The sequence below is a fragment of the Microcaecilia unicolor genome, chromosome 7 (assembly GCF_901765095.1).
Source record: "Microcaecilia unicolor chromosome 7, aMicUni1.1, whole genome shotgun sequence".
Taxonomy (NCBI): domain Eukaryota; kingdom Metazoa; phylum Chordata; class Amphibia; order Gymnophiona; family Siphonopidae; genus Microcaecilia; species Microcaecilia unicolor.
In genome coordinates this window covers 70,776,153-70,799,997 of record NC_044037.1, presented here as the reverse complement: position 1 = coordinate 70,799,997, position 23,845 = coordinate 70,776,153, and the positions used below count along the sequence as shown (strand labels likewise).

The 23,845-nt window shown below is 44.5% G+C and overlaps 1 protein-coding gene across 5 annotated transcripts in view; it reads left to right on the top strand.

Annotated features, from left to right (window-relative positions):
- Positions 1–23,845, top strand: part of NUP62CL (nucleoporin 62 C-terminal like) — a 109,539-nt gene that overhangs the window by 55,404 nt on the left and 30,290 nt on the right. For all 5 annotated transcript variants that reach the window (XM_030210220.1, XM_030210223.1, XM_030210219.1 and 2 more), the window contains 4 exons: positions 4,888–5,058; positions 15,086–15,193; positions 21,362–21,473; positions 23,498–23,642. In XM_030210220.1, the coding sequence (XP_030066080.1) occupies positions 4,888–5,058; positions 15,086–15,193; positions 21,362–21,473; positions 23,498–23,642 (536 nt within the window). The remainder of the gene's footprint in view (positions 1–4,887; positions 5,059–15,085; positions 15,194–21,361; positions 21,474–23,497; positions 23,643–23,845) is intronic.

Sequence of the window (23,845 nt, the reverse complement as noted above, 5' to 3'; positions counted from 1 at the left end):
TGTTCTACTTCATGCAGCCCCAAATTGATTGATATCCTGCTAGCAACCAGAATTCAGCATAATCTCAGAAGCTGGTAAAATGCCAGTTTACTAAACTATACTTTTTGGTGGAATACAGTTTGCCTTTATAGACAATTTGAGCCTGGAGCATCAGTGAAGACTACTTCACTGCATGTTGTACACTAAAATTTGGGCTCCCATTGACTCTCCTTCTCAAAAGTTGATTCTTGACACCTTGTTTTTACGTACGAATATACTACTCACACTTGATGTTTCTTCCTTAATGATCTACAGATCTTCTCCTGTTTTCTCACTCTACCTCTCTGTTTAATTTCTATTGTACTTGTATTTATACTGAGATATTGCTCCACTTTTCATCTGTTGTAACCCCCTTTCCTTTTTTTCTTGTACGCTATCCTATGTTTTTACCATTTCAAATTTCAATAAAAATATTGAACTTAAAAAAAAAAAAAAAAAAAAAAAAGCTCTTTGATTTACTGCCTTGGAGAAACCTGTCAAGGTGATTTACAACAATCGAAACAATAGGTGATCTAAGGAAAGGAACCTCAATAATGAGGAGGGAGGATTGGGGGGGGGAAGGTGTTTACCCTCTTATGGGTGTACGGTCACGTTCTCATGAGGTATTTAGAGACTGCTGATTTAAATTTTAAAAATCAGATTTGTGCTATTTGGTGAAGTGAAAAGAGATTCAGTGACTTCAGAGAAAAGGAGGACTTTGGTCCTGACATACTTACACCAGTGGTCTCATTATCCCACCCACTTTGAGGCGCATTTTTTGCATGCTATTGGTTCTGCAGTGGTCTGGTGTGGATGAAGAGGAAACAAAAATTTGGTCTTTTGTACTAATTTTCTTCAGTCCCACAAGAGTAAGCTATATATGTTTTCATCAATGTTTCTGATAAGAGTTTGGGTCATTTAATTGTTATGACCTAATTGTGATATTGCCACCTGGGATTCCCTCTTTCAAGGAGGGATAAAGGGATATTGTTTCACCTTGCTTTGTTAGAGAAATAGTAGTGAGCTTGGGCTTCACAGTGACCTGTATGGGGCAGAGTAAGCGACTGTTTCCATCTGCTAGTTGACAGGCACTGATGCTTTGGAGGACTTGGAGCCCATCTGCATTTCCTCACAGCCTATTCCGGGATGACTCCCAGGTTCACCCCGAACCATCCAGGGTCTCCACTCCAGGTGCCTAGCGCTCCCACCAGCTGCTTTTCAGGTGCTGTGGAGTACTTGCAGCCCATCTGCATATCCTCACATCCTAGTCCGGGGTAACTCCCAGGTACACGATCCATCCATGGCCTCTACTTCAGGTGCCTAGCGCTCCCACTAGCTGTCTTCCAGGTGCTGTGGAGGACTTGCAGCCCATCTGCATATCCTCACATCCTGGTTCGGGGTGACTCCCAGGTACACGAGCCATCCAGGTCCTCCACTTCAGGTGATTTGTACTTCCACCAGCTGCCTTCTAGGTATTGTGAAGGACTTGCAGCCCATCTGATTATCCTCACAGCCTAGTCTGGGGTGACTCCCAAGTGCACCCCGATCCATCCAGGGCCTCCGCTTCAGGTGCTGCTCGCCAAAACATTTTCTCTTTACACTTGTATTTTCTCTTTTCTATTTCTTATGGCTCCAATACAGTTTCTCTTCTTGTTGCTGTCCCTTCCCAATCTTTCTCCATCACTGTATATTGCAGTAACACATTTCCCACCTTTTGCTTTCTTCATCTCATCATTCCTTTTGTCTTCTCCCTTCTTCTCATCTCTCAACCTTCAATGTTTCCTTCCTTTCATTTAACCATCTCCAGTCTGCTCTTTCACTTGCCAAACAGGACTACTACATCCAGTTGACAGTCTCTTGGCTCAAACCCTCGCCATCTCTTTGCCACACTGAACTCTCTCCTCAAAGTGCCTTCACCTCCAAGTAGCCTAGTGATTAGTGCAGCAGACTTTGATCCTGGAGAACTGGGTTTGATTCTCACTGCAGCTGCTTGTGACTCTGGGCAAGTCACTTAACCCTCTGTTGCCCCAGGTATAAATAAGTATCTGTATATACTATGTAAACCGCTTTGAATGTAATTGCAAAAAATCACAGAAAAGCGGTACATCGTCCTATTCCCTTTTCCTTTCCCCCTTTGCTTTCTCCCCAGACTCTGGCTGAGTACTTCGATGATAAAGTTCATAAGATTAACCTTGACTTCTCACCAAGGGGCTCATTTTCAAAGCACTTAGCCTTCCAAAGTTCCATAGAAACCTATGGAACTTTGGAAGGCTAAGTGCTTTGAAAATATGCTTCTTCAAGTCACCTCCACCTCTCCTTCCTTCAGTCCATTCTCTCAACCCTTCTTCAACCCCTGCCTCCTTTTCTTTCTTTTCCAAAATCACTGAAGAGGAAACGGCACATTTATTTATTTGTTGCATTTGTATCCCACATTTTCCCACCTCTTTGCAGGCTCAAAGTGGCTTACAATACATCATGAATAGTGGAGATAGGACAGTTTAGATATTTGGCATTACAGAACGATTTTGGGTTACATGATAATGATAAAGCATAGTAGCGATAAGCAAGATATACATTATAAGACAGTTCTAGGTGCATGTGGGGAATTTCACATGTCTTGATCTTTGTTATATGTCTTGTTGAAGAGATGGGTCTTCAATAGTTTGCAGAAGCTGGCTAGTTCGTAGATCGTTTTTAGGTTGCGCGGCAGCGCGTTCCAGAATTGTGTGCTCATATAGGAAAAGGTTGATGCGTGCATTAGTTTGTATTTTAAGCCTTTGCAGTTGAGGAAATGAAGATTAAGGAATGTGCAAGATGATTTTTTGGCATTTTCTTTCCTCCTCCAAACTGACGACCTGTTCCTCTGATCCTGTTCCCACCCATCTATCTCTCCTACTGTCATCCCTTCTGTCGTATAGTCAATCACTTTCCACTTCAATTGTTCTGATTCCTTCAAACATGCCTTAGTTACACCACTCCTCAAAAAAACCTTCATTGGACCCAACCTGTCCTTCTAACTATTTGCCATCTCCCTCCTCCCTTTCCTATCCAAGCTACTTATACATGCTGTTTACTGCCATTGTCTTAATTTTCTTTCATGTCAAGCTATTCTTAATCCACTTCAATCTGGCTTACTCCCTCTTCATTCAACTGAAACAGCCCTTGCTAAGGTCTCCACTGACCTGTTCCTGGCCAGATGCAAAGGTCTCTATTCTATCCTCATCCTTCTCGATCTATCTGCTGCTTTTGACACTGTTGATCACGGCCTACTCCTTGATACGCTGTCCTCACATGGATTTCAGGGCTCATCTTTCCTGGTTTTCTTCTTATCGCTCCCAATGCACCTTTAGTGTATACTCAGGCAGATCCTCCTCCACGTCTATCCCACTATTGGTGTACCTCAGCGCTCTGTCTTGGGACCTCTTCTTTTTTCCATCTATACTTCTTTCCTTGGTGCTCTGATCTCATCCATGGTTTTTCAGTATCACCTTTATGCTGACTCCCCCCAGATCTACCTCTCCACACCAGAAATTTCAGCAGAAATCCAGGCCAAAGTGTCAGCCTGTCTGTCTGTCATTGCTGCCTGGATGTCTCACCGCCATCTGAAACTAAACATGACCAAGACTGAGCTTCTTGTCTTTCCCCCTAAACCCACCTCTCCTCTTTCCCCATTCTCTATCTCTGTGGATAACACGCTCATCCTCCCTGTCTCATCAGCTCATAACCTTGGGGTTATCTTTGACTCTTCTCTCTCTGCACATATCCAACAGACTGATAAAACCTGTTGTTTCTTTCTCTATAATATCATCAAAATTCGCCCTTTCCTTTCTGAGCACACTACCTTATCACCTCTTGCTTAAACTATTGCAACTTGCTTCTCACAGGTCTCCCCTTCAATCTGTTCAAAATTCTGCTGCACAACTTATTTCGCCAGTGTCGCTATGCTCATATTATCCCTTTCCTCAAGTCACTTCATTGGCTCACTATCTGTTTCTGCATACAGTTCAAACTCCTCTTATTGATTTACAAGTGCATTCACTCTGCAGCTCCTCAGTACCTCTCCACTCTTATCTCTCCCTACACTCCTCCTCGGGAACTCCGTTCATTGGGTATATCTCTCTTAACTGTACCCGTCTCCTCCACTGCCAACTTCAGTCTCTGTTCCTTTTATCTTGCTGTACTATATGCCTGGAATAGACTTCCTGAGCCAGTGCGTCAAGCTTCATCTCTGGCCGTCTTCCAATCTAAGCTAAAAGTCCACCTTTTTGTTGCTGCTTTTAAGTCCTAACCCCTATTCACTTGTACAGTACCCATGTTTGTTTTATCATTCCCACCTTAATAATTTCCTTATCCCTTACTTGTCCTGATTAGATTGTAAGCTCTTTTGAGCAGGGACTGTCTCTTCATGTTTAAATGTATAGTGCTTCATATGTCTAGTAGCTCTATAGAAATTAGTAGTAAGCACAATCTATTGGTTCTGCACTAGTCTGGTGGGACACAAGGAAAGAAAGATAACAACTAAGATCAAATTTTCCCTTGTCATTGTGCATTTCAAAATTTTGTGATAATTTGTAAGGTTGAATGATTGTTTTAGGAAAATGAAAGTGAGTGACTAGCTGTCCAGCTACCTGCCTAAATTATTTTGAAAAGAAAATTAGTGTAAGTGGAGATGCTTTCATTGTAACTCCCCCCCCCCCCCCCCCCCAAAGCCACATGGCAATTCAGACACAGCCCATTCAGTGGGCTCTATCTGCATTACCAAGCAGCAGCTGCTTCCACAGCTTTGTAAAAGGAGGGGTTGGTTGTTCCATTTTTATATTGAGATATATATAGATATATATGTATGTATATATATTTTTTTACTTCCAGGCATAACTCCAGCATCTACTGGAGCTGCTCCAGTATCAGCCCCTGCATCAACACTGACATCTCTCCTTGGGCCACCAGGGCCCACATTATTTGCCTCCATCTCAAACTCCTCAACTTCAGCAATTGCAACATCCACTGTTACCCCTTCCACTGCTTCTGCTGGCCTACCACGTAAGTCATGAAACTTTGTACTAGAAATACATCTTGCCCCATTACTTAGGAATTGTATTCTGAAAACCCGGAAACAGAATGGCAGCTTCAAAGGAGATGATGACATAGAAAGGTTTGCTATAATTAAAAAAAAAAATCACACACTCACAAATCTTATTAATACTGATAAATTAATGTGCCACCATTTTGTGGTATGTAAGTTAATAACACACAGAAATTAATGTGTATGTATAATTTAGTCTCTGAGGATAAAGGGGATGGAACTCCTCCCACGTGAAGAAAGACTAAAGAGGTTATGGGTCTTCGGCTTGGAAAACAGACGGCTGAGGGGTGATATGGGTGAGATCTATAAAATCCTGAGTGATGTAGAATGGGTAAAAGTAATTCGATTTTTCACTATTTCAAAAAATACTAAGACCAGGGGACACTCAAAATTACATGGAAATACTTTTTAAACAAATAGGAGGAAATATTTTTTCACTCAGTGAATAGTTAAGCTCTGGAACTCGCTGCCAGAGGATGTAGTAACAGTGGTTAGCGTTTCTGGGTTTAAAAAAAAAAAATGGACATGTTCCTGGAGGAAAAGTCCATAGTCTGTTATTGAGATGGACATGGGGGTAGCCACTGCTTGCCCTGGGATTGATATGGTGGAATGTTGCTACTAATTGGGTTTCTACCTAGATTGGCCACTTCTGGAAGGATACAGGGCTAGATGAACCATTGGTCTGACCCAGTATAGCTATTATGCTCTTATGACAAGCAGGCCTTCATATTCTCTCATCTGGATGATCACATCCAGTGTGGACCTTGACTAGCTAGTAAAGTAGAAAGTTCTAGTAGTATCTCACCATGCATGCGCTGATCCTCCAGTCTGTTTTTCCGCGGAGCTGAGAGGACATGTTCTGTGTTCTCTCCCTTACGCTGCATTGTTGTCAGACTTCTTTGTGCCTTCCCGTGTGGGTCTTTTGTTTATTTTTCAAGTTACATTTTTGTACTTTTATTTTTTTTAATCTTCGTATTTTGTTAGATTTTTTCGGCTCTTCAAGTTTTCTTTATTTTTCTATGTGGCTGCTCGATTAGGCCACTGTCCCGTCCTCAATTTGAACAGTGCCCCTTTTTTCCCTGTTCAAGATTGAGGAGTTTAATTTAGCTAAGATACTTTTTTTGATGTCACAGAAGACTCCCAGTGGCTTGAAGAGATGCGCCAAGTGTAGATACGTGATTTCTGCCATGCCGGACAATTGGTGCATCGGGTGCTTTGGGTCAAATCATGACCCCTGTGATGTGATCTCTGTTTAAAAATGCATGTGAGAATTTAGGTAAGACTGGCTCAAGTGGAGCATCTTTTTGACTCCTCGAAGGCCGGACCATCGACTTTGGCACTGGCGGTATCATCCTCCATGGTTGCTTTGACTTTGGCGTCTACTGGTAGCAGGCCCCAGTCATTATCGTACCCGACACTGACACCGAGGATCTATATGTATTCGACGGCATCCTCATCAGCACTAGAAGATCAAGGCTGTATGCATTGGGGGGATGCACAAGAAGCATAAATGTGGATCTTTTCGACGCACTGTACCGTGACCTCTGGGACATTGGAACCTCCGATATCAGAGAAGTACTGGGACCCCACCACCGATTTTACACCGACCGCTTCTCAGGCTGCCTCTGTCCCAGCTTCCGTTCCTTTGCCGATGGCCATCTTTGAGGAGCGGTTCCGCAGCATGCTCTTAGAGGAGCTGGTGCAGTTGCTGTAGGGGGCTCCTACTATGGCATTGAGGAGGCTTGCACCTGAAATGCCCCAGGCCCTCTCTGAGATTTCATCCGTGCTGGTGCCCAGATCTTCTTCAACACCGGTGCCTTGCTGGGTGTTAACATCGATGTCCAGACAGGCAGTACAGCCTTCGACATTGGGGGAGGAAGCTTCCCTGCAGGCTGAAGGTAGGGCTGCTTCTTGAAATTCCTCAGTGTGTGTACATCGTTCCACTGGGCCGAGGTCGGTAAATACTTGTTCACCTGCACCTGAATATGGTGAAGTCTGATTGGGACCACTTATGGGAGTCAGTTTAAAATCTACATTACTTACTCGGAGGAGTTGTCATATGGAATTCCATCTGATCCTTCTCCTCGAGAAACGAAAATACTCACCAGAGGCACTCTTCACAAGTGCCATCCCATTTAAGGTGGAGACGGAAGAGGAGTCCAGATCAGAGATATGATGTCTGTTCTCAGCTATAAGTCTCTTTCCAAGGAAGGGGTCACACTACAATTGCACCCTATCCTTAAGGGTGTACTGTTAAGAACTGGGAGTGTCTCCTCACAGTTCCGGTCGCAACTAAGAAGATGGATGGGAGTATCGTATCCAGAAGGCTCTGGATTCGAGAGAGCACAGTTGCCACACAACTCTATGGAGGTCAAATCTACTCTCAAATGGACCAAGAATTCTTTGTCTCATGCCTCAGTGTCTGTGGGACAATAGGCTAGGACTTTGGATTCGTTTGCGAAAAATACATTTCAGGTATTGGTGCTCGTTGCCCCTCATCCAGGCCTACCAGCTCTAAACAAGCCTTTATTTGGAGTCTCTGGTGAGCAGTACACTGACTCTGATGGACTCTTCCTTCAGAACAGACTGCAGAGCTTCGCCAGCTGGCCATCATGCAGATGGAGTGTAGGCATTATCTTGCCAGGGGCGCTTATGATACTTTTGATGTCACATCCAGACTCATGGCTGTGTGTCTGACCTCGAACCAGCAGTTCAAGAGAAGTTGTCAGATGTGCCGTGCCGAGGGGACAACTTGTTTCGAGAGAAAGTGGAGGAGGTCATTGACCTCATTAAGAAACACACCATACAGCATACTGCATCTTCTTCAGAGGAAGATTTTTGACTGGGTCTAGGCAACGTTCTTACTACTCTCAAAGACGTAGGTTCCCACCTCCCAGTTGTTTCACTCAGTCAAATCAGCCCCAGCATTCTAGACCACACCAGCTCTGTCCTTAGAAGTCCCAGCTGGCTCCGCAGTCAAAGCAGGGCACGGACTTTAGACTTGTTCCAGCAGAACATAGCCGCACAAAAAATATCCATCCCAGGCAACCTATTTGGAGGGAAGCTCATTTTTGTACCAACACAGATGGCCCAATTATAACCTCTGACTGGTGGGTTCTTCAAATAGTTTGACTTAAGTATGTACTGAATTGGCATTCGATACCTCCAAATTGCCCACGGAGAGTGTCTTTCATCAGCTCTCAGCACAAGCAGGTACTTGCAGAGGAAATCTTCGCCCTTCTACAGGCCCAAGCAGTTGAACCCGTACCACCAGGGGACGAAGGGAAGGGTTTTTATTCCAGGTACTTCCTTGTGACCAAAACACGGGGGGAGGGGGGATATTGGCACATCCTAGACCTAAGCACTCTGAACAAGTTCTTAACCATGGAAAAGTTCAGGATGCTTTCCCTGGGCACCCTTCTTCCTCTAATTCAGGAAAACTGGCTGTGCTCTCTGGACTTGAAGGATGCCTGTACCCACATTTTGATACTTCCAGTTCACAGGAAGTATCTTGGATTTCTAGTGCAGAAATGCCACTATCACTTTTGCGTTCTGTCTTTTGGCCTGCCGTCTTCACCTGCCAGGCCAATGGGTCCACATTTCACCAAATGTCTGGTGGTAGTCGCAGTGTATCTACGCAGACTGGGAATGTATGTGTTTCCCTATCTGGACGATTGGCTGGTCAAGAGCATGTCTCAGAAAGGAGCCAAGAGTCGATGAGGATGACTATTCAGGTGTTACAGCTACTGGGATTTGTCATCAGTTACCCCAAGCCCCACCTACAACCAGTTTGACAGTTGGAGTACATAGGAGCCCTGCTAGATACGGCTCAGGCTTTCTTTCCTCAAGTGAGAAACGGATACCTTAGTAACACTTGTCTTTCAGGTCCACAGCAGCCAGCAGGTTTCAGCTCAGCAGATGTTGTGATTAATGAGCCACATAGCTTCCACCATACATGTCACTCCCATGGTATGGCTCCACTTGAGAGCGGCCCAGTGGACCTTAGCTTCCTAGAGATCTCAGGCGACAGGGAACCTAATGGATAACATTCGCATACCACCAGAACTGGCCCATGCCCTTCTCTGGTGGTCAGTTCAGTCCAATTTAACTCTGGGACTTCAGTTCCAAATTCCACTGCCTCAGAAGGTGTTGACAACAGATGCATCGAACCTGGGTTGGGGAGCTGATGTAGATGGGCTTCACACTTATGGCTGGTGGTCTGCTCAGGAGGTTCAGTTCCACATCAGTCTCCTCGACATCAGGGCTATTTTGAACACTCTAATGGCTTTCAGAGATTGACTCCAGAATCATTCAAACAGACAACCAGGTTGTAATGTTCTGTGTCAACAAGGGGGTACAGGATCCTACCTCTTACGTCAGGAAGCGGTGGACATGTGGCAGTGAGCTGTACTTCACAGTATGGACCTCCGTGCCACTTACCTTCCCAGCAAGAACAGCTGCCTGGCAGACATTACAACTGTAGAGTGGTCTCTAAATATGGGCATAGCCTGGAAGATCTTCTGAGAGTGGGGCACCCCATCAGTTCATTTTTTGTCATTCATCTCAAAGTCCCTCAGTTCTCCACCAGACTCGGGTCACATGGCAAACTAGCGTCTGATGCCTTTCTCCTACATTGGAGGGAGTGTCTTCTGTATGCATATCCTCATATACTTCTCTTAAAAAAGACTTACTGAAACTTGGGCAAGATCAGGGCACCATGATTCTGATCACCCCTTATTGGCTGCAGTAGATATGGCTCCCTCCTTCTTCTGGAGTTGTCCTCCAAAGGTCAGTGGAAATCAGACTATTTTCTGATCGCCATCACATAGAACGAGGGTTCCCTTCTGCGTCCCAACCTCCGATCCCTGGCCTTCATCTTGGACGTTGAGAGCATAGAACTCTAATCCCTGGGATTTCCTGAGAGTGTCTCTCGTATCTTGCTGGCTTCTAGGAAAGATTCCACTAAGCGGTGTTACTCTTAAGTGGAAGAGGTTTGCCATCTGGCGTGAGGGCAAGGCCTTAGATCCCTTCTCTTGCTGTATACAAAAACTGCTTGAGTACCTCCTACACCTCTCTGAGTCTGTTTTAAAAACCAACTATGTAAGGGTTCATCTCAGTGCAGTTGGCACTTATCACCATGTAGAAGGCGAGTCTTTCTGTACAGTCTTGTGTCATGAGAGGTTTTCTGACAAAGTCCCCAACCAAACCTCCCACTGTGTCACCGGGATCTTAACATAGTCCTCACCCGGTTGATGAAAGCTCCTTTTGAGCCTCTGAATTCCTGTCATCTGAAGTTTTTGACTTGGAAAATTGTGTTTCTGGTGGCAGTCACTTCAGCTCATAGAGTTGGTGAGCTCCAGGCTCTGGTAGCTCACCCACCGTATACTAAAATTCATCACAACAGAATAGTCCTCCGAACGCATCCTAAGTTCCTTCCTTAAGATAGTGTCGGAGTTCCATCTTAACCAGTCAGTTGTTCTGCCAACATTTTTCCCAAAACCTCATGTCCATCTTGGCGAAAGTGTACTGCATTATTTAGACTGCAAGCGAGCCTTGGCCTTCTGTCTGGAGAAAACTCAAGCCTATAGACAGTCCACCAGCTTTTTGTTTCTTTTGACCCCAGCAGGTTGGGGGTGGCCATCAGCAAACACATACATTCAAATTGGATAACAGATTGCATCTCCTTTGTTTATGCCCAGGCTGGGCTGACTCTTGGGGGTCATATCACGTCTCAGTGTCAGAGCCATGGCTGCATCAGTAACTCACTTGAGATCAGCCTCCATAGAGGAGATTTGCAAGGCTACAATGTGGTCTTCATGTCTACACATTTACTTCCCACTACTGTTTGTATGAGGATACCCAATGCAGTAGTCAGTTCAGTCAGGCAGTTCTGCAGAATTTGTTCGGTGTCTAGACTCCAACTCCTCCTCCTAGGCTGTTTTATTCTGTTCCAGGCTGCACCTACACGGCTAGTGTGTATATCAGACTGCCTTGCTCAGACTTGGTGATGGAACTGATGAGGGAAGGGTTGACGCTGGATCCTAGTGCTCGCAAATGGAGGAAGTGTTTCCAATGTCTTTGTAGGTGCACACCTAGGTAATAGTAATCAACACACAATGCGCTTTGATATAAGAGCAAAGCTGGAGTGTAGATGCACAAAACTCAAAGTACCGGATTTCAGACGTACTGATTTGATGAAATGAGGGAATACCTGAAGAAGGAGCTGATGGCATGGGGGTAGTCATAGGTGAAGTGCAAGCGCAGTGGTCCAACCTGAAAGCTGCTATAAATATGGGAACTGTACACAAGGAAAGTAAACAAAAACAAGAGAAACAGGAAACTTATATGGTTCTCCAAACAAGTGGCTGAAAAAAATAAGAGCAAAGGAGGCTTTGTTCAAGAAATACAGAAGAACGCAACAAGAGGATCATGGAAAAGAGTACCGCATTAAACTCAAAAAAGCAAAGAGGGAAATATGGCTAGCGAAAGTGCAGGCGGAATTTAAAAAATGGCTAAAGATGTATAGAGGTGATGAGACCGTTTTCAGATATATTGGAGAAAGGAGAAAAGATAAGAATGGAATTGTAAAACTAAAGGATGCTGAGAATAGCTGTGTGGAGAGTGATGAGGATAAAGCGAACGTGCTAAACAAATACTTCTCTTCGGTGTTCACATAAGAAAATGTTGGAGAAGGACCTCGGTCAGCTGCGGAGTGGATATTGTGCAGTTCACAGAAGAAAGCGTTTATAAACATCTTGATAATCTGAAAGTGAACAAAGCTATGGGTCCAGATGGAATACATCCCAGGATACTGAGGGAAGCTCAGAGAAGTCCTGGCTGGACCTCTTAAGGATTTATTTAATAGATCTTTAGAAATGGGAAAGGCTCCGTGAGATTGGAGATGAGCGGATGTAGTCCCTCTTATCAAAAATGGGGACAGGGAAGAATTGGGAAACTACAGGCCAAAATGCCTCATGTCAGTGATAGGAAAAATAATGGAGTTGCTGCTGAAGGAAAAGAAAGCTAACTTTCTAGAATCCAATGGGTTGCAGGATCCGAGGCAACATGGCTTTACCAAAGGAAAATCCTGCTAAACATATCTGATTGGTTTTCTTTGACTGGGTGACCTAAGAACTGGATAAAGAACATGCGCTAGATGTATTCTATTTGGATTTCAGCAAAGCCTTTGATACGGTCCCTCACAGAAGACTCATGAATAAGCTGAGAGGGCTGAACTTAGGAACCAAAGTTCTGAATTAGATTGGAATCTAGTTGATCGACAAGTGACAGAGGGTGGTGGTGAATGGAATCTGCTCAGAGGTCATTGGTTGAACTAGGGGAACCATCATTGCACATTTAATGGTCCTATATGAATATGTATGTACATAATGAATCACCACACTCGGATGCGCTAGAGTGGAGCTTTTCAGGGGTTTCAACAACAACTTCAGAAATTTTAGAACAAGGACAGTGCTGGACAGACTTCTTTGGTCTATGCCTTGAAAATGGGAAGGAGCGCTATAGAAATGCTAAATAGTAGTAGTAGTAGTAGTAGAAATATCAGGTATATATATGAAGTATCACATACCATGTGTAATGAGTTTATCTTGTTGGGCAGACTGGATGGACCATACATGTCTTTATATGCTGTTATATACTATGTTACTACATTACTATATACAGTTTAAGGTTGATTGACTTGTTCTCAGTGTTTCGAGACTGTTATCCTAGCTTTCTTGTTTTCGGTGAGGCTGGTGGCTAGGGATTCCCAGATGTGAGAATATGAAGGCCTGTTTGTCCTCTGAGAAAGCAAAGATGCTTATCCATAGCTGGTGTTCTCTGAGGACAGAAGGCCAAATATTCACATACTTTCCCACCATCCCTAGCAGTTGTAGGCTTGTTTGCTTTTTCTGGAGGGCGGGAAGGCACCAGTGCATGTGCGGTGGGACATTGCGAGAACTTTCTACCTTACTAAGCTAGTCAGCGTCTGCACCAGGCTCCTTCGGATGACGTCACCCAGATGTGAGACAAATTGGCCTGCTGTTTTCTTAGAACACCAGCTACAGGTAAGTATCTTTGCTTTATTCCACTGGAAAAGTTTCACTTTGTGGTATTTTGAATTAACTTGTAGCCGAAGGACCCCAAATGGGGTCTCAAATCCTCTGCACATCATAGTAATATTCAAACTTGACAAAGCTAGGAGTCAGTTGAAGCTTTATTTTTGGAATTTCCACTGAGTGACCACATCACTTCTAGCAGACATAACTATAAGGGGACACCATTTTTCTTCTGAGGGCAGTATAACTAAAATTATGTGGTAAGCAGTAATTTTATGTTCGTTGTACAACAAATCCAATAAATAATTTTCACCTATGAGACTTGGCTGGTGGAGCAGGACTGCCAGATATGGAAGAAGGAGCCACTTTCTTCACAGTCTAACAGACCTTAGAGAAGAGCAGACCCATCTTTTTCATTCTGAGGAATGCAATACTAATAATGTCACAATTTGTACCCAGTCTGGTCAGTAATAGTGTATAATGAATTTGCTGTATTTGATTCTTTCCTCATGCATTTGCTTTTCAGTATAGGGAAGGAGCGTTCCAACATGCTGCCTGTTAAAGATTTGTAGCAAGAAAAACCACAAAAATTCACCCAAGGCAGTGTAAAGCAAGAATAAACTGACATAATAGATAATTGCAGCAGTAAAAATATTCAAATAACAGTACAGACATTGTATGCTACTTACAATGTCAGCTCAATACATACTGCAGCAGGACATGTTTATCCACTTCTACCCTGAGATAACATTTTATCATCTCATCTCTCTGACCTCATGTGCAACTTTCTTTAGTCACCTTATTTTCTAACTCCTCTTACTGTCTTACCACGTTATATGTTCCATCTGCTTATACCCTATGCTGTCTGTTAAAATGTTCTATTACGTATTGTGTTGTGTTGACATTGTAAATAATATTTTTAACACCACGTGGTAAATAAGAATCTGAATAAGAAACCAGTGGCCCTTAATTTAAACACACTTTGGTGAAATAATATACTATGCCATACTTTGTATTTTTATTTGAATATTTTTACTGCTGTAATTGTCTATTGCTTATGTTTGATTTATTCTTAATACACCTCCTTGAGTGAATTCTTTCAAAAGGGCAGTAAATAAATCCTAATAAATCTTAGTAGACAACATAGGGTGGAAGTGGAACATATATATAGGTAAGATAGAGTAGCAGGTGTTAGATAGAAATAAGGGTGACTAGCAAGGACAATTTGCACATGGTGTCAAAAAATGATCTCGGCTAGAGTAAGAGTAGATAAGCAAGTCTCGCTACACTGCAGCCAGTGTTTTTATGTGTGTGACTAGTTAGTTGCTTCTGCCAGTAAAGGCTTGGTAGAAGAGCCAGGATTTCACCTGCTTCCTGAAGTACTTGCAGCAAAACCGTTCTGCATGTGCATCCCAAGTGTGGGGGCTACTCTGGAGAATGCTTGTGCAATTTAATTTGGAGATGTTGTGATTAGGGATATTCCTTGGGTGAACCTTAGCAGTCTATAGTGGGAGTTGTAGAGGGAGATCTGATCTTCAAGTACCCTAGCCCATTTCTGTAAGGGCCTTGAAGATCAGACATAAGAGTTTTATGTTGTACTGGTAGCCAGTGAAGTTATTGAAGGAATGGTATAATGTGAACATGTTGCTTTCAGCCTTTTATCAGTCATGTTGTAGCGTTCTGATTTAGTAGCATTATAGAGTTAAGGAATTTGAGTTCAGGATCAGTTGAAAAATTTAAGTTTAAACCTTGTTGTTTCACCTTATTAATTGTATAAACTGAAACGTATTCTAAATTATATGACTTAACTTCATGTAACCACTATGAATCCCATTGTAGAAAAAAGCAGGCTATAGGTCTTTCAGAATACATTAACCCTTTTTTCTATTTCTAATTGACCATTCTGCTTTTTCTCTGTATTCTATAGTTGGTGGTACTTTGACAACTGGGATTTCTAGCCTTGGGACGCCTGGATTTGGATTAAAGGTACCAGGAACAGTAGCACCTGCAGCAGTTACCACCACTGCCACCACCAGTAAGAATGGGAGAAAGATTGGGGTGTAGATAAGATACCAATAAGAATATGTTGCCATTGTTCTCTTTATTAACAAACGCATGTGTATAATTTTGTTTCCATATTACCAACCTCTTGTTTCAATTTGACCTGGTTATATTTTGTGCTTTATTTTTTCGGTAGCTGTTGGTTACATTCCTAGTTCAGAGCCATTTGTTTTGTTCCTCCTTATGGGTGGATTGACTTCCTTCTAGCATTGTATTAAACCTCAAATTCATCTATTGCCTCCTTTTCTTTCACTTCCTTATTAACCTATTTACGTCCATCTATGCTGTTTAATAATTTTGCTTTTTCACCTAAGAGTTTAAGGGTGCTGGTGCATGAAGAAAGCTATGGGTCTGCATTAATAGTATATGTACTTATTTTAATATCTCACACCATCCAAAATTCTAGGCAAGGAACCAAATGCACGCACATAATATATTACATAAAGCACAAAAAAAAAATAACAGTTCCTTGTCATCAAGCAGATGAAGCCATTACGTATGGGTTGTGTCCATCAACCAGCAGGGGGAGATAGCACTCAAATTTCACAGTGCCACATGGTCAGCTAGCTCCACTGCCTCTTCAGTATTCTCTATCTCCCCAAGCAGGGTGGTTGCAGCTTGATCAAGCTCCTTAAAAAAATCTGCCTGGGGGTGGCTCCTGGCTTGCCAGTTGTTAGCCAGGGTGTTAGAGGCTATAGCAGCTTCACTTTAAAGGCACATAGGTTAGCCCTTTCCCAGCCTTACCCATCCTCCCAGTGGATGTGAGCACATTAGTTTCACTTTTCCCTGCTCTTTCCCACTCTATACTTGGTGGATGCAGGCATATTGGTTCGCCTTTCCCATTGTTCTGTACCTCCGGAGTTGATTTGATTGCCTCTTTTGCTGTTTTCTCTACTTTCCTCACAGTGTTAAAAAAAAAAAAAAAAGCAAGAGGTTTTCTTCAGTTTCTACAGCGTGACTGGAGCTTGTATACTCGGTCCAGTGAGGTAAGAGTGTTTTCTGACTCCTCCGGGGAGGGCCCGCGATCGGGCCGTTTTTGGCGCGAAGCCGCCATTTTGAATTTTCCACCGTTTTTCGGCGATGGCTGCAGAGACTGTTAAGCGCTGTTCCAAGTGTGGCAAGCGCAGATCAGCAGCGGGGCTCTGTAAAACGTGCTGTTCAGGCGTAAGAGCCGGCCCGAGCATGGCGATCAATGATTCTTCCTGCTCGGTGGAGCTGGCAGCGGGCATCATTTTGAAAGCACCACATGGCGCGACCCCCGCTGAGGCGGAGGCTCTGGAGACCGGAGGAGGCCCTCGAATTGAGGCTGGCCAGAGAGCTACTAGCCCCGGACTGGAACCGGGTGCCCAGGGCGAGTTTTTCTCCCCTGACTTTGTATTATTGCTTCATAATGCATATATGCTTAAAAGAGCTCAGCCACAGGGGTTTTCTACGGCCCCCCTTACTGCCCCTCTGGTGGATGCAGGCCTGGCATTGCCCTCTGAGGCGTTTTTCCCTGATAGCTGGCCGCAAGAGAAGCGCAGAAGGGTAAATTCCCCTTCAGAGAGTGGCGCACCCCCCTTTTCCCCACCGTGGTCGGGATGTGGTGACTCTGAGGGGTCTGGCAGGCCCTCGTGGCCAGAGGAAACAGAGGAAGGTGCAGAAGGGCCACTGGATCCAGATGATCCGTCCGCGGTGAGGATTTTCCACCGTGAGGAGCTGCTAGCGCTTATTTCAGATTGTCTTACAGGTCCTCTCTATTGAAGATCCTGGGAGTGGCGTGGCCTCCTCTGGAAATCCGAGGATGGCAAGTACCAAAAAGCCTGCTCGAGCCTTTCCTTTGCATGACTCCATCCAAGAGCTTATTTCAGCTCAATGGGCTGACCCCGAAGGACCTTTGAAAAGTTTCCAGGGCTATGGGGCAATTATTCCCTCTGAGTGAGGAGCATTTGGCTCGCTTTGCAATGCCTAAGGTGGATGCCCTAGTCACAGCTGTGACAAAGAGAACTACCCTCTTGGTTGAAGGAGGTGTTGCCCTGAAGGACATGCAAGACTGTAGACTGGAATCAGCACTTAAACGGTCCTTTGAAATTGCTGGTCTTACTATTCAGGCATCTGCATGCAGTTGTTATGCTGCTGGAGCCTGCCTGGCATGGTTGCAACAGGCAGTGGAACAGCCTGGTGATGGAGCGGAGCCCTTGTCTGAAGTGGCTCCGCGAATGGAGTCGGCCTTGTCCTTTTTGGCTGACGCCCTTTATGATATTGTCAGAGCTTCGGCTAAACAGATGGCTGTAGCAGTGATGGCTCGCCGTCTTCTGTGGCTATGGCATTGGGCGGCGAACATGGCCTCTAAGCAAAGGTTGGTGAAGTTGCCCTTTCAAGGCCTTCTCCTGTTGGGTGAGGAGTTGGAGAAAATTGTGAAAGGCCTGGGAGATGCTAAACCCCAGCGCTTACCCGAGGATAGGCCTCGGCCTCCCTCCAAGGATCAGGCAGTTCACTCCTCTTATAGACCTCGCTTCCGTGAAGCTAGAAGGTACCGCCCGGGGCATTCTGCTGTGTCCACTTCTCGTGACTGGTTTTCAGCAGAGGAACTCCTTTCGCTCGGACAAATGTTCCGCAGTAGCAGGCTCAAGACCTGGAGTTCAAGGGCGACCCTCTCAATGAGGGTGTGCTGGCCCCCTCCTCGATTCCTGTTATAGGAGGACGTCTTTCCCTCTTTCTCGAGGAGTGGGCCAAGATTACCTCAGATCAGTGGGTCTTGGACCTGATCAGAGAAGGATACCGAATAGAATTCGATGCCCCGATAAGAGACGTGTTTGTGGAGTCCCGATGCGGTTCTGCCGCCAAATAGGCGGCGGTAGAGGAGACCTTACAAGGCTTGAATCACATTGGGGCGGTTTCCCCCGGTGCCTCTCGCCAATTTCGGCTGCGACCGCTACTCCATTTACTTTGTGGTGCCGCGAAAAGGTGGGTCTTTTTGCCCTATTCTGGACTTAAAAGAATTAAAGTCCCTAAGAGTGCGGCATTTTCACATGGAAAACCTGTGCTCCGTCAGTGCGGCGGTACAGCCAGGAGAGTTTCTCATGTCTCTGGACCTGAAAGAAGCTTACTTGCACATTCCAATTTGGCCCCCGCACCAGAAGTTTCTGCGGTTTGCGGTGATGGGAAAACATTTCCAGTTTCGGGCCTTGCCTTTTGCCCTCGCCACAGCTCCCCGAACCTTTTCCAAGGTAATGGTGGTAGTAGCTGCTTTTCTCAGGTGAGAAGGTATTCGGGTTCACCCGTACCTAGACGACTGGCTCATCAGCGGACTCCGCAACAGAGAGCCATCAAACTACAGCCAGAGTGGTCTCAGTACTGCAATCTCTGGGCTGGGTCGTCAATGTCGCCAAAAGTCACCTGACCCCTCGCAATCTCTAGAATATTTGGGGGCACGGTTTGACACAGACTCGGGATATGTATTCCTACCCGAGCAAAGGCGGTGCAAGCTTCAGAATCAGGTTCTTCTGCTCCTGAGGATGCCCCGCCTGCGAGCTTGGGACATTGTCCAGCTGTTGGGATCGATGACGGCCACCTTGGATTTGGTTCCCTGGGCGAGAGCGCACCTGAGACCTCTGCAGTATTCCCTGCTTCAACGATGGTCTCCAGTATCTCAGGATTATCAATGCAGACTCTCTTGGCTCCCTGTGGCCCAACTCAACATGGTGGTGGCTCTCAGCATGCTGCGGCGAGAAATGCTGCTGGCGCTGCCCAATTGGTGCCTAGTGGTGACAGATGCCAGCCTGAAGGGCTGGGGCGCACATTGCAAGGGGAAGCATGCCCAGGGTCTTTGGACATCCGACGAGTTGGAGTGGTCCATCAATCGCCTAGAGTTGAAAGCGGTGTTTCAGGCGCTTCTGGCCTTTCAAGTGACCCTAGAAGGATTGGCTGTCCGAGTGATGTCGGATAACACGACAACAGTGGCCTACATAAACCGACAAGGCGGCACTCAGTGCAGAGTGCTGGCCGCGCAGGCCGAACAGATTTGCCACTGGGCCGAGCTGCATCTACAGTTTCTGTCGACAGCTCACATTGCAGGTCAGAGCAACGTGCAAGCCGATTATCTAAGCAGGCATCAAATCGATCCAGCGGAATGGGAACTGGCAGACGAAGTATTCCTGCAGATATGTGCCAAATGGGGCAAGCCCGTAATGGATCTTATGGCGACAAGCTCAACTGCCAAAGTCCCGTGCTTTTCAGCAGACGGAGAGATCCTCGCTCAGCCGGGTTGGATGCCTTGGCTCAACCCTGGCCTCTGGTATGTTTTCCTTCCGTGGCCCTTGATAGGGCGTGTGCTCCTGCGGATTCGGTTTCACCCAGGAGAAGTGGTTCTCATTGCCTCGGATTGGCCCAGGGGGCCTTGGTATGCGGACCTCCGACAGATGCTAGTGGAGGCTCCCCTTCCTTTACCTCTGGTACCGAACCTGTTGTCGCAGGGACCCGTGGCCATGGAGGACGCCTGCCGTTTTGGTCTTACGGCATGACTATTGAGAGGGCGCAATTGAGAGGCAAAGGCTATTCCAATAATGTTATTTCCACTCTCCTGCAGGCCCGCAAGCGGTCCACTTCCGTGGCTTATGCCAGAATCTGGCGCCAGTTTGAGGCTTGGTGTGTTTCAAAAGCGATCACACCCATGCGGGTTCCTGTCTCGCCGATTCTGGACTTTTGGCAGGATGGTGTACAAAAAGGCTTGGCCTATAATTCCCTGCGGGTGCAAGTGGCAGCATTGGCCTCCCTTCATGGAAATGTTGCAGGCGTGTCTTTAGCTGCTCATCCAGATGTGGCACAGTTTCTTAGAGGGGTGCTTCGGCTCCGTCCTCCCGTGCGGGCATCTTGTCCAGCTTGGAACCTGGGGCTAGTTTTGAAGGCTCTGCAGGGTTCTCCTTTTGAGCCGCTACGGCGAGCTTCAGAGAAAGATTTGACACTAAAGGCCGTTTTTCTGGTGGCCATTACTTTGGCGAGACGGGTGTCAGAACTCCAGGCGCTGTCCTATCGAGACCCATTTCTGCAATTTTCAGAGTCTGGGGTCACGGTTCATACCGTGCCTTCCTTCATGCCTAAGGTGATTTCAGCGTTTCACCTAAACCAGCCTATTTTTCTACCCTCTTTTGTTAAGGAGGAGTTTCCAGAATCCTTTGGGCAGTTGCACCTGTTGGATGTGCGCAGGACTCTGTTACAGTATCTGCGAGTTACTAATTGTTTCAGGACCTCTGATCATTTGTTTGTTTTACTATCAGGTTCTCGCAGAGGGTCTCCAGCGTCTAAAGCCACTATTGCCCGCTGGCTCAAAGAACCTATCTTTTCAGCTTATCTGCTTGCCGGCCGGCCTCCGCCTGTAGTCTTTAAGGCACATTCTACAAGAGCGATTTCTTCCTCTTGGGCTGAAACTGGAGCACTCTCTCTTCATGAGATTTGCAGTGCAGCAACATGGGCTTCGAAGCTCTCATTTGCCCGACATTACAGGCTGGATGTGCGTTTTTGAGCACAAGTGCTAGCGCATGGTGTGACTTGTTTCCACCCTATATAGGGATTGCTTTGATACATCCCATATATAATGGCTTCATCTGCTTGATGACAAGGAAGGGAAAATTAGGTTCTTACCTTGGTAATTTTCTTTCATTTAGTTATAGCAGATGAAGCCATGAGCCCTCCCTGTATGATTGTCTGTATGATGTGAATCTGTTCAGGTTCTGTTCTTGTTTCCTGAAGTTCTAATCCTTCCTTGGGAGAAAGTTGGAAAACAGTCTTCAGGATTCTTGTTCACTTATAGGAGGATGAGTTCATTCCCTCCAGTTCATGTGTAGGAGGACGAGTTTATTCCCTCCAGGAGGATGTGTTCGTTCCCTCCTTTTGAGTTCATGCCCTTGTTATGGGGCCATCGTTCGCTGTGAGGAAAGTTCATGTTATTTCCTTTGCGGTTTGTTATACTGCTTTGGAAGCTTCAAATACTGATGAGGCAGTGGAGCTAGCTGACCATGTGGCACTGTGAAATTTGAGTGTTCTCTATCTCCCCCTGCTGGTTGATGGACACAACCCATACTTAATGGCTTCATCTGCTATGACTAAAGGAAAGAAAATTACCAAGGTAAGAACCTAATTTTCCCTTCCTTATGTGATCTTCCAGGCACCACTTCTAGTTCTGGCTTTTCCTTGAATATCAAACCTACAATGACAGTGACAACTTCTAGCACTTCTGGCACCGCTGCTCCCTCCACTTCTTTAACCAGCACTACTAGGTGAGTCCTGGCAGAAGGTGCTGCCCTCTATTCCCAGTCAGTCAAGCAAAGGGTATATCAATCGGATATTTTTGAAAGGTATGGCTTGTAAGCCACTCCCAGCTGCGGACTGAACTAACCCCGGATATAAAAACTCTGGGGCAAGGGCTTATATGCTGACCCAGAAGTTAACCGGACACTGGCCGATATTCTGACTGGCGCATGAAGTTAGGACAGCCTTTTTGCTGAATATTGCCACTAACCAGCTGAATGCTGGCTCCGGCTCCAGACGACTCCTAATATAACTGGTGAGGGAGTGGCCGATTAGTGTAGATATGCAACGGCACTAACGGGTTAGGTGCTACTGAGTATCTGTGGCCGGCCATCTCAGCAGGATTTTCTCTTGCCCGGTTAAACCCTTTTGAATTTTGACTCCAGTATGATCAAATGTTGAAAAGGATTTTTATTTTTTTTTGTATTTAAATAACCCTAGTGTCATGGTGAATAGTGATAAATAAAGCCTAGTAATAAGCATAAACGTCGTCATGTGAGAACTAATTCTTATAAGGTGAGAGTTTTTTAGATTTATTTGTATGTTAAAGTATTGTTTTAATTACACACAGGCAGTAATCACGAATCAGAAATGTATCTGAAGAACAAGTGAAAACTTAGCCTTCCAATGAGTTAGTTTCTGAAGGAGAGGAATAAGTGAAGTTTCCCCATTTAATTTGCTTAGTCTTGTGAATGTTAGTAAAGAGAATGTTAGAGAGTAGATTTAAGAAGTTGATGGAAGAGAAGTACTGGCTTTTGTGGTCTCTGCCCCTGCTGCTTTCAAATTGTAATGTTTCTCAGTACATTACATTTCATTCCTGCACGATGTTCATCTCCAGCTGTTTGTGAAGGCTGCCGCTTTAAAAAATTTTTTTTTGGTAGGTATCTGGTTAAGCACTGCTCCTTTTTCTCTATATAGAGAGGTATCTGTTTTTAATTTATGAACGTTTTATTGGAAACCGCTTAGTAGAAGGCAATATATAAATCTGGAAAATCTTTATAGTTCTGATTTTACAAAATCATATTGAAACTAAATTGCAGTCAATACAATGCACATAATCTGTTTTCATTTGATTATCTTTCATTTGATTATCCAAGTCCCTGGGGCATCACTTCCAAAAAACGTTTCTCAGGGTTATTTGCATATCAGTTCGCTAAATTTTGGGAAATTTTACCGCCTAAATTTAAGATTTTTATCTAGTTATGGTTTGTTTAAAAAGAGCCTTAAGACTTTATTGTTTAACGGATATGTAACTAGTAAATAATCATATATATTTGGAATTTTAATTGAGTTAATTTACAATTGTTTTTTAAATTGTTACATCTTAGGCAGTTTATGTCCTATTGTCTTGCTGTAACCTTCTGTGAACTATTTAATTTGATATTAGTGGGTTATAAGTGGCTTAACTGTATCAGTTGTAGACTAGGGGACTGTATATTTTTTGTTTTACCACATGTATTTTTAATTGTGTATTTGAAATGTAGAATTTATTGCAGTGATATCTTTGGCAAGTGGAGATTAAATCAATCAAGGAAAATGACTTTTAATTTTGATTGGATTCTAGAGTACATATGACTTGCCCAAGATTATACACAGTGGTAGAGGCTAGTCTTGAAATCATGGCTTTTAATCACTAATTGATGCATTATTCTGAAAAAAAAAAAACCCTAGAGAAAATGAAAACTGCAAATCTCCAATCTGTGAATCTCAAAGGACTAGGAACAAATTATTTAGTTTATTGGGTTCACGCTTTTTTTTTTTTTTTTTTTTTTTAACACTTCAATTTGTTGTGTACAGTATGAAACAAACTTGGTCAAGTAAATAAAATTCTTTTCCATCACTCCGTGCATTATCACAAAAACCCAAGCTTGTGCTTGTATCAGGATTCATTTCTTAATCTGTAGGAGTTTCACATGCACATGCCATTCTGGGAAACTTTTCATTGCTTTTGGTCACCTCATTTTGACACATTTCGCTGTGTCCTGTTTCTCAGCACTCCTTCAGTGATGACATATGCCCAGCTGGAGAATCTGATTAATAAGTGGAGCCTGGAGCTGGAGGATCAAGAGAAATACTTCCTGCATCAAGCCACTCAGGTTAACGCTTGGGACCGCACACTGATTGAGAATGGAGAGAAGGTGAGGCAGTAAAGTTCTTAGCTATTTATTGAGCACTGACTGAAATATGTTCACGACAATAGAGTTGCTCTTTCAGGGGGGTAATTTTACAAATGATTTTTCAAGCGTAATAAAATACTCACATTTACATCTATTCCCAAGGTGTGTTTAGCCAAGATTTCTGCAGCTTTTGCACTGGTATTTTATTTAGAAAAAAAAGCTCC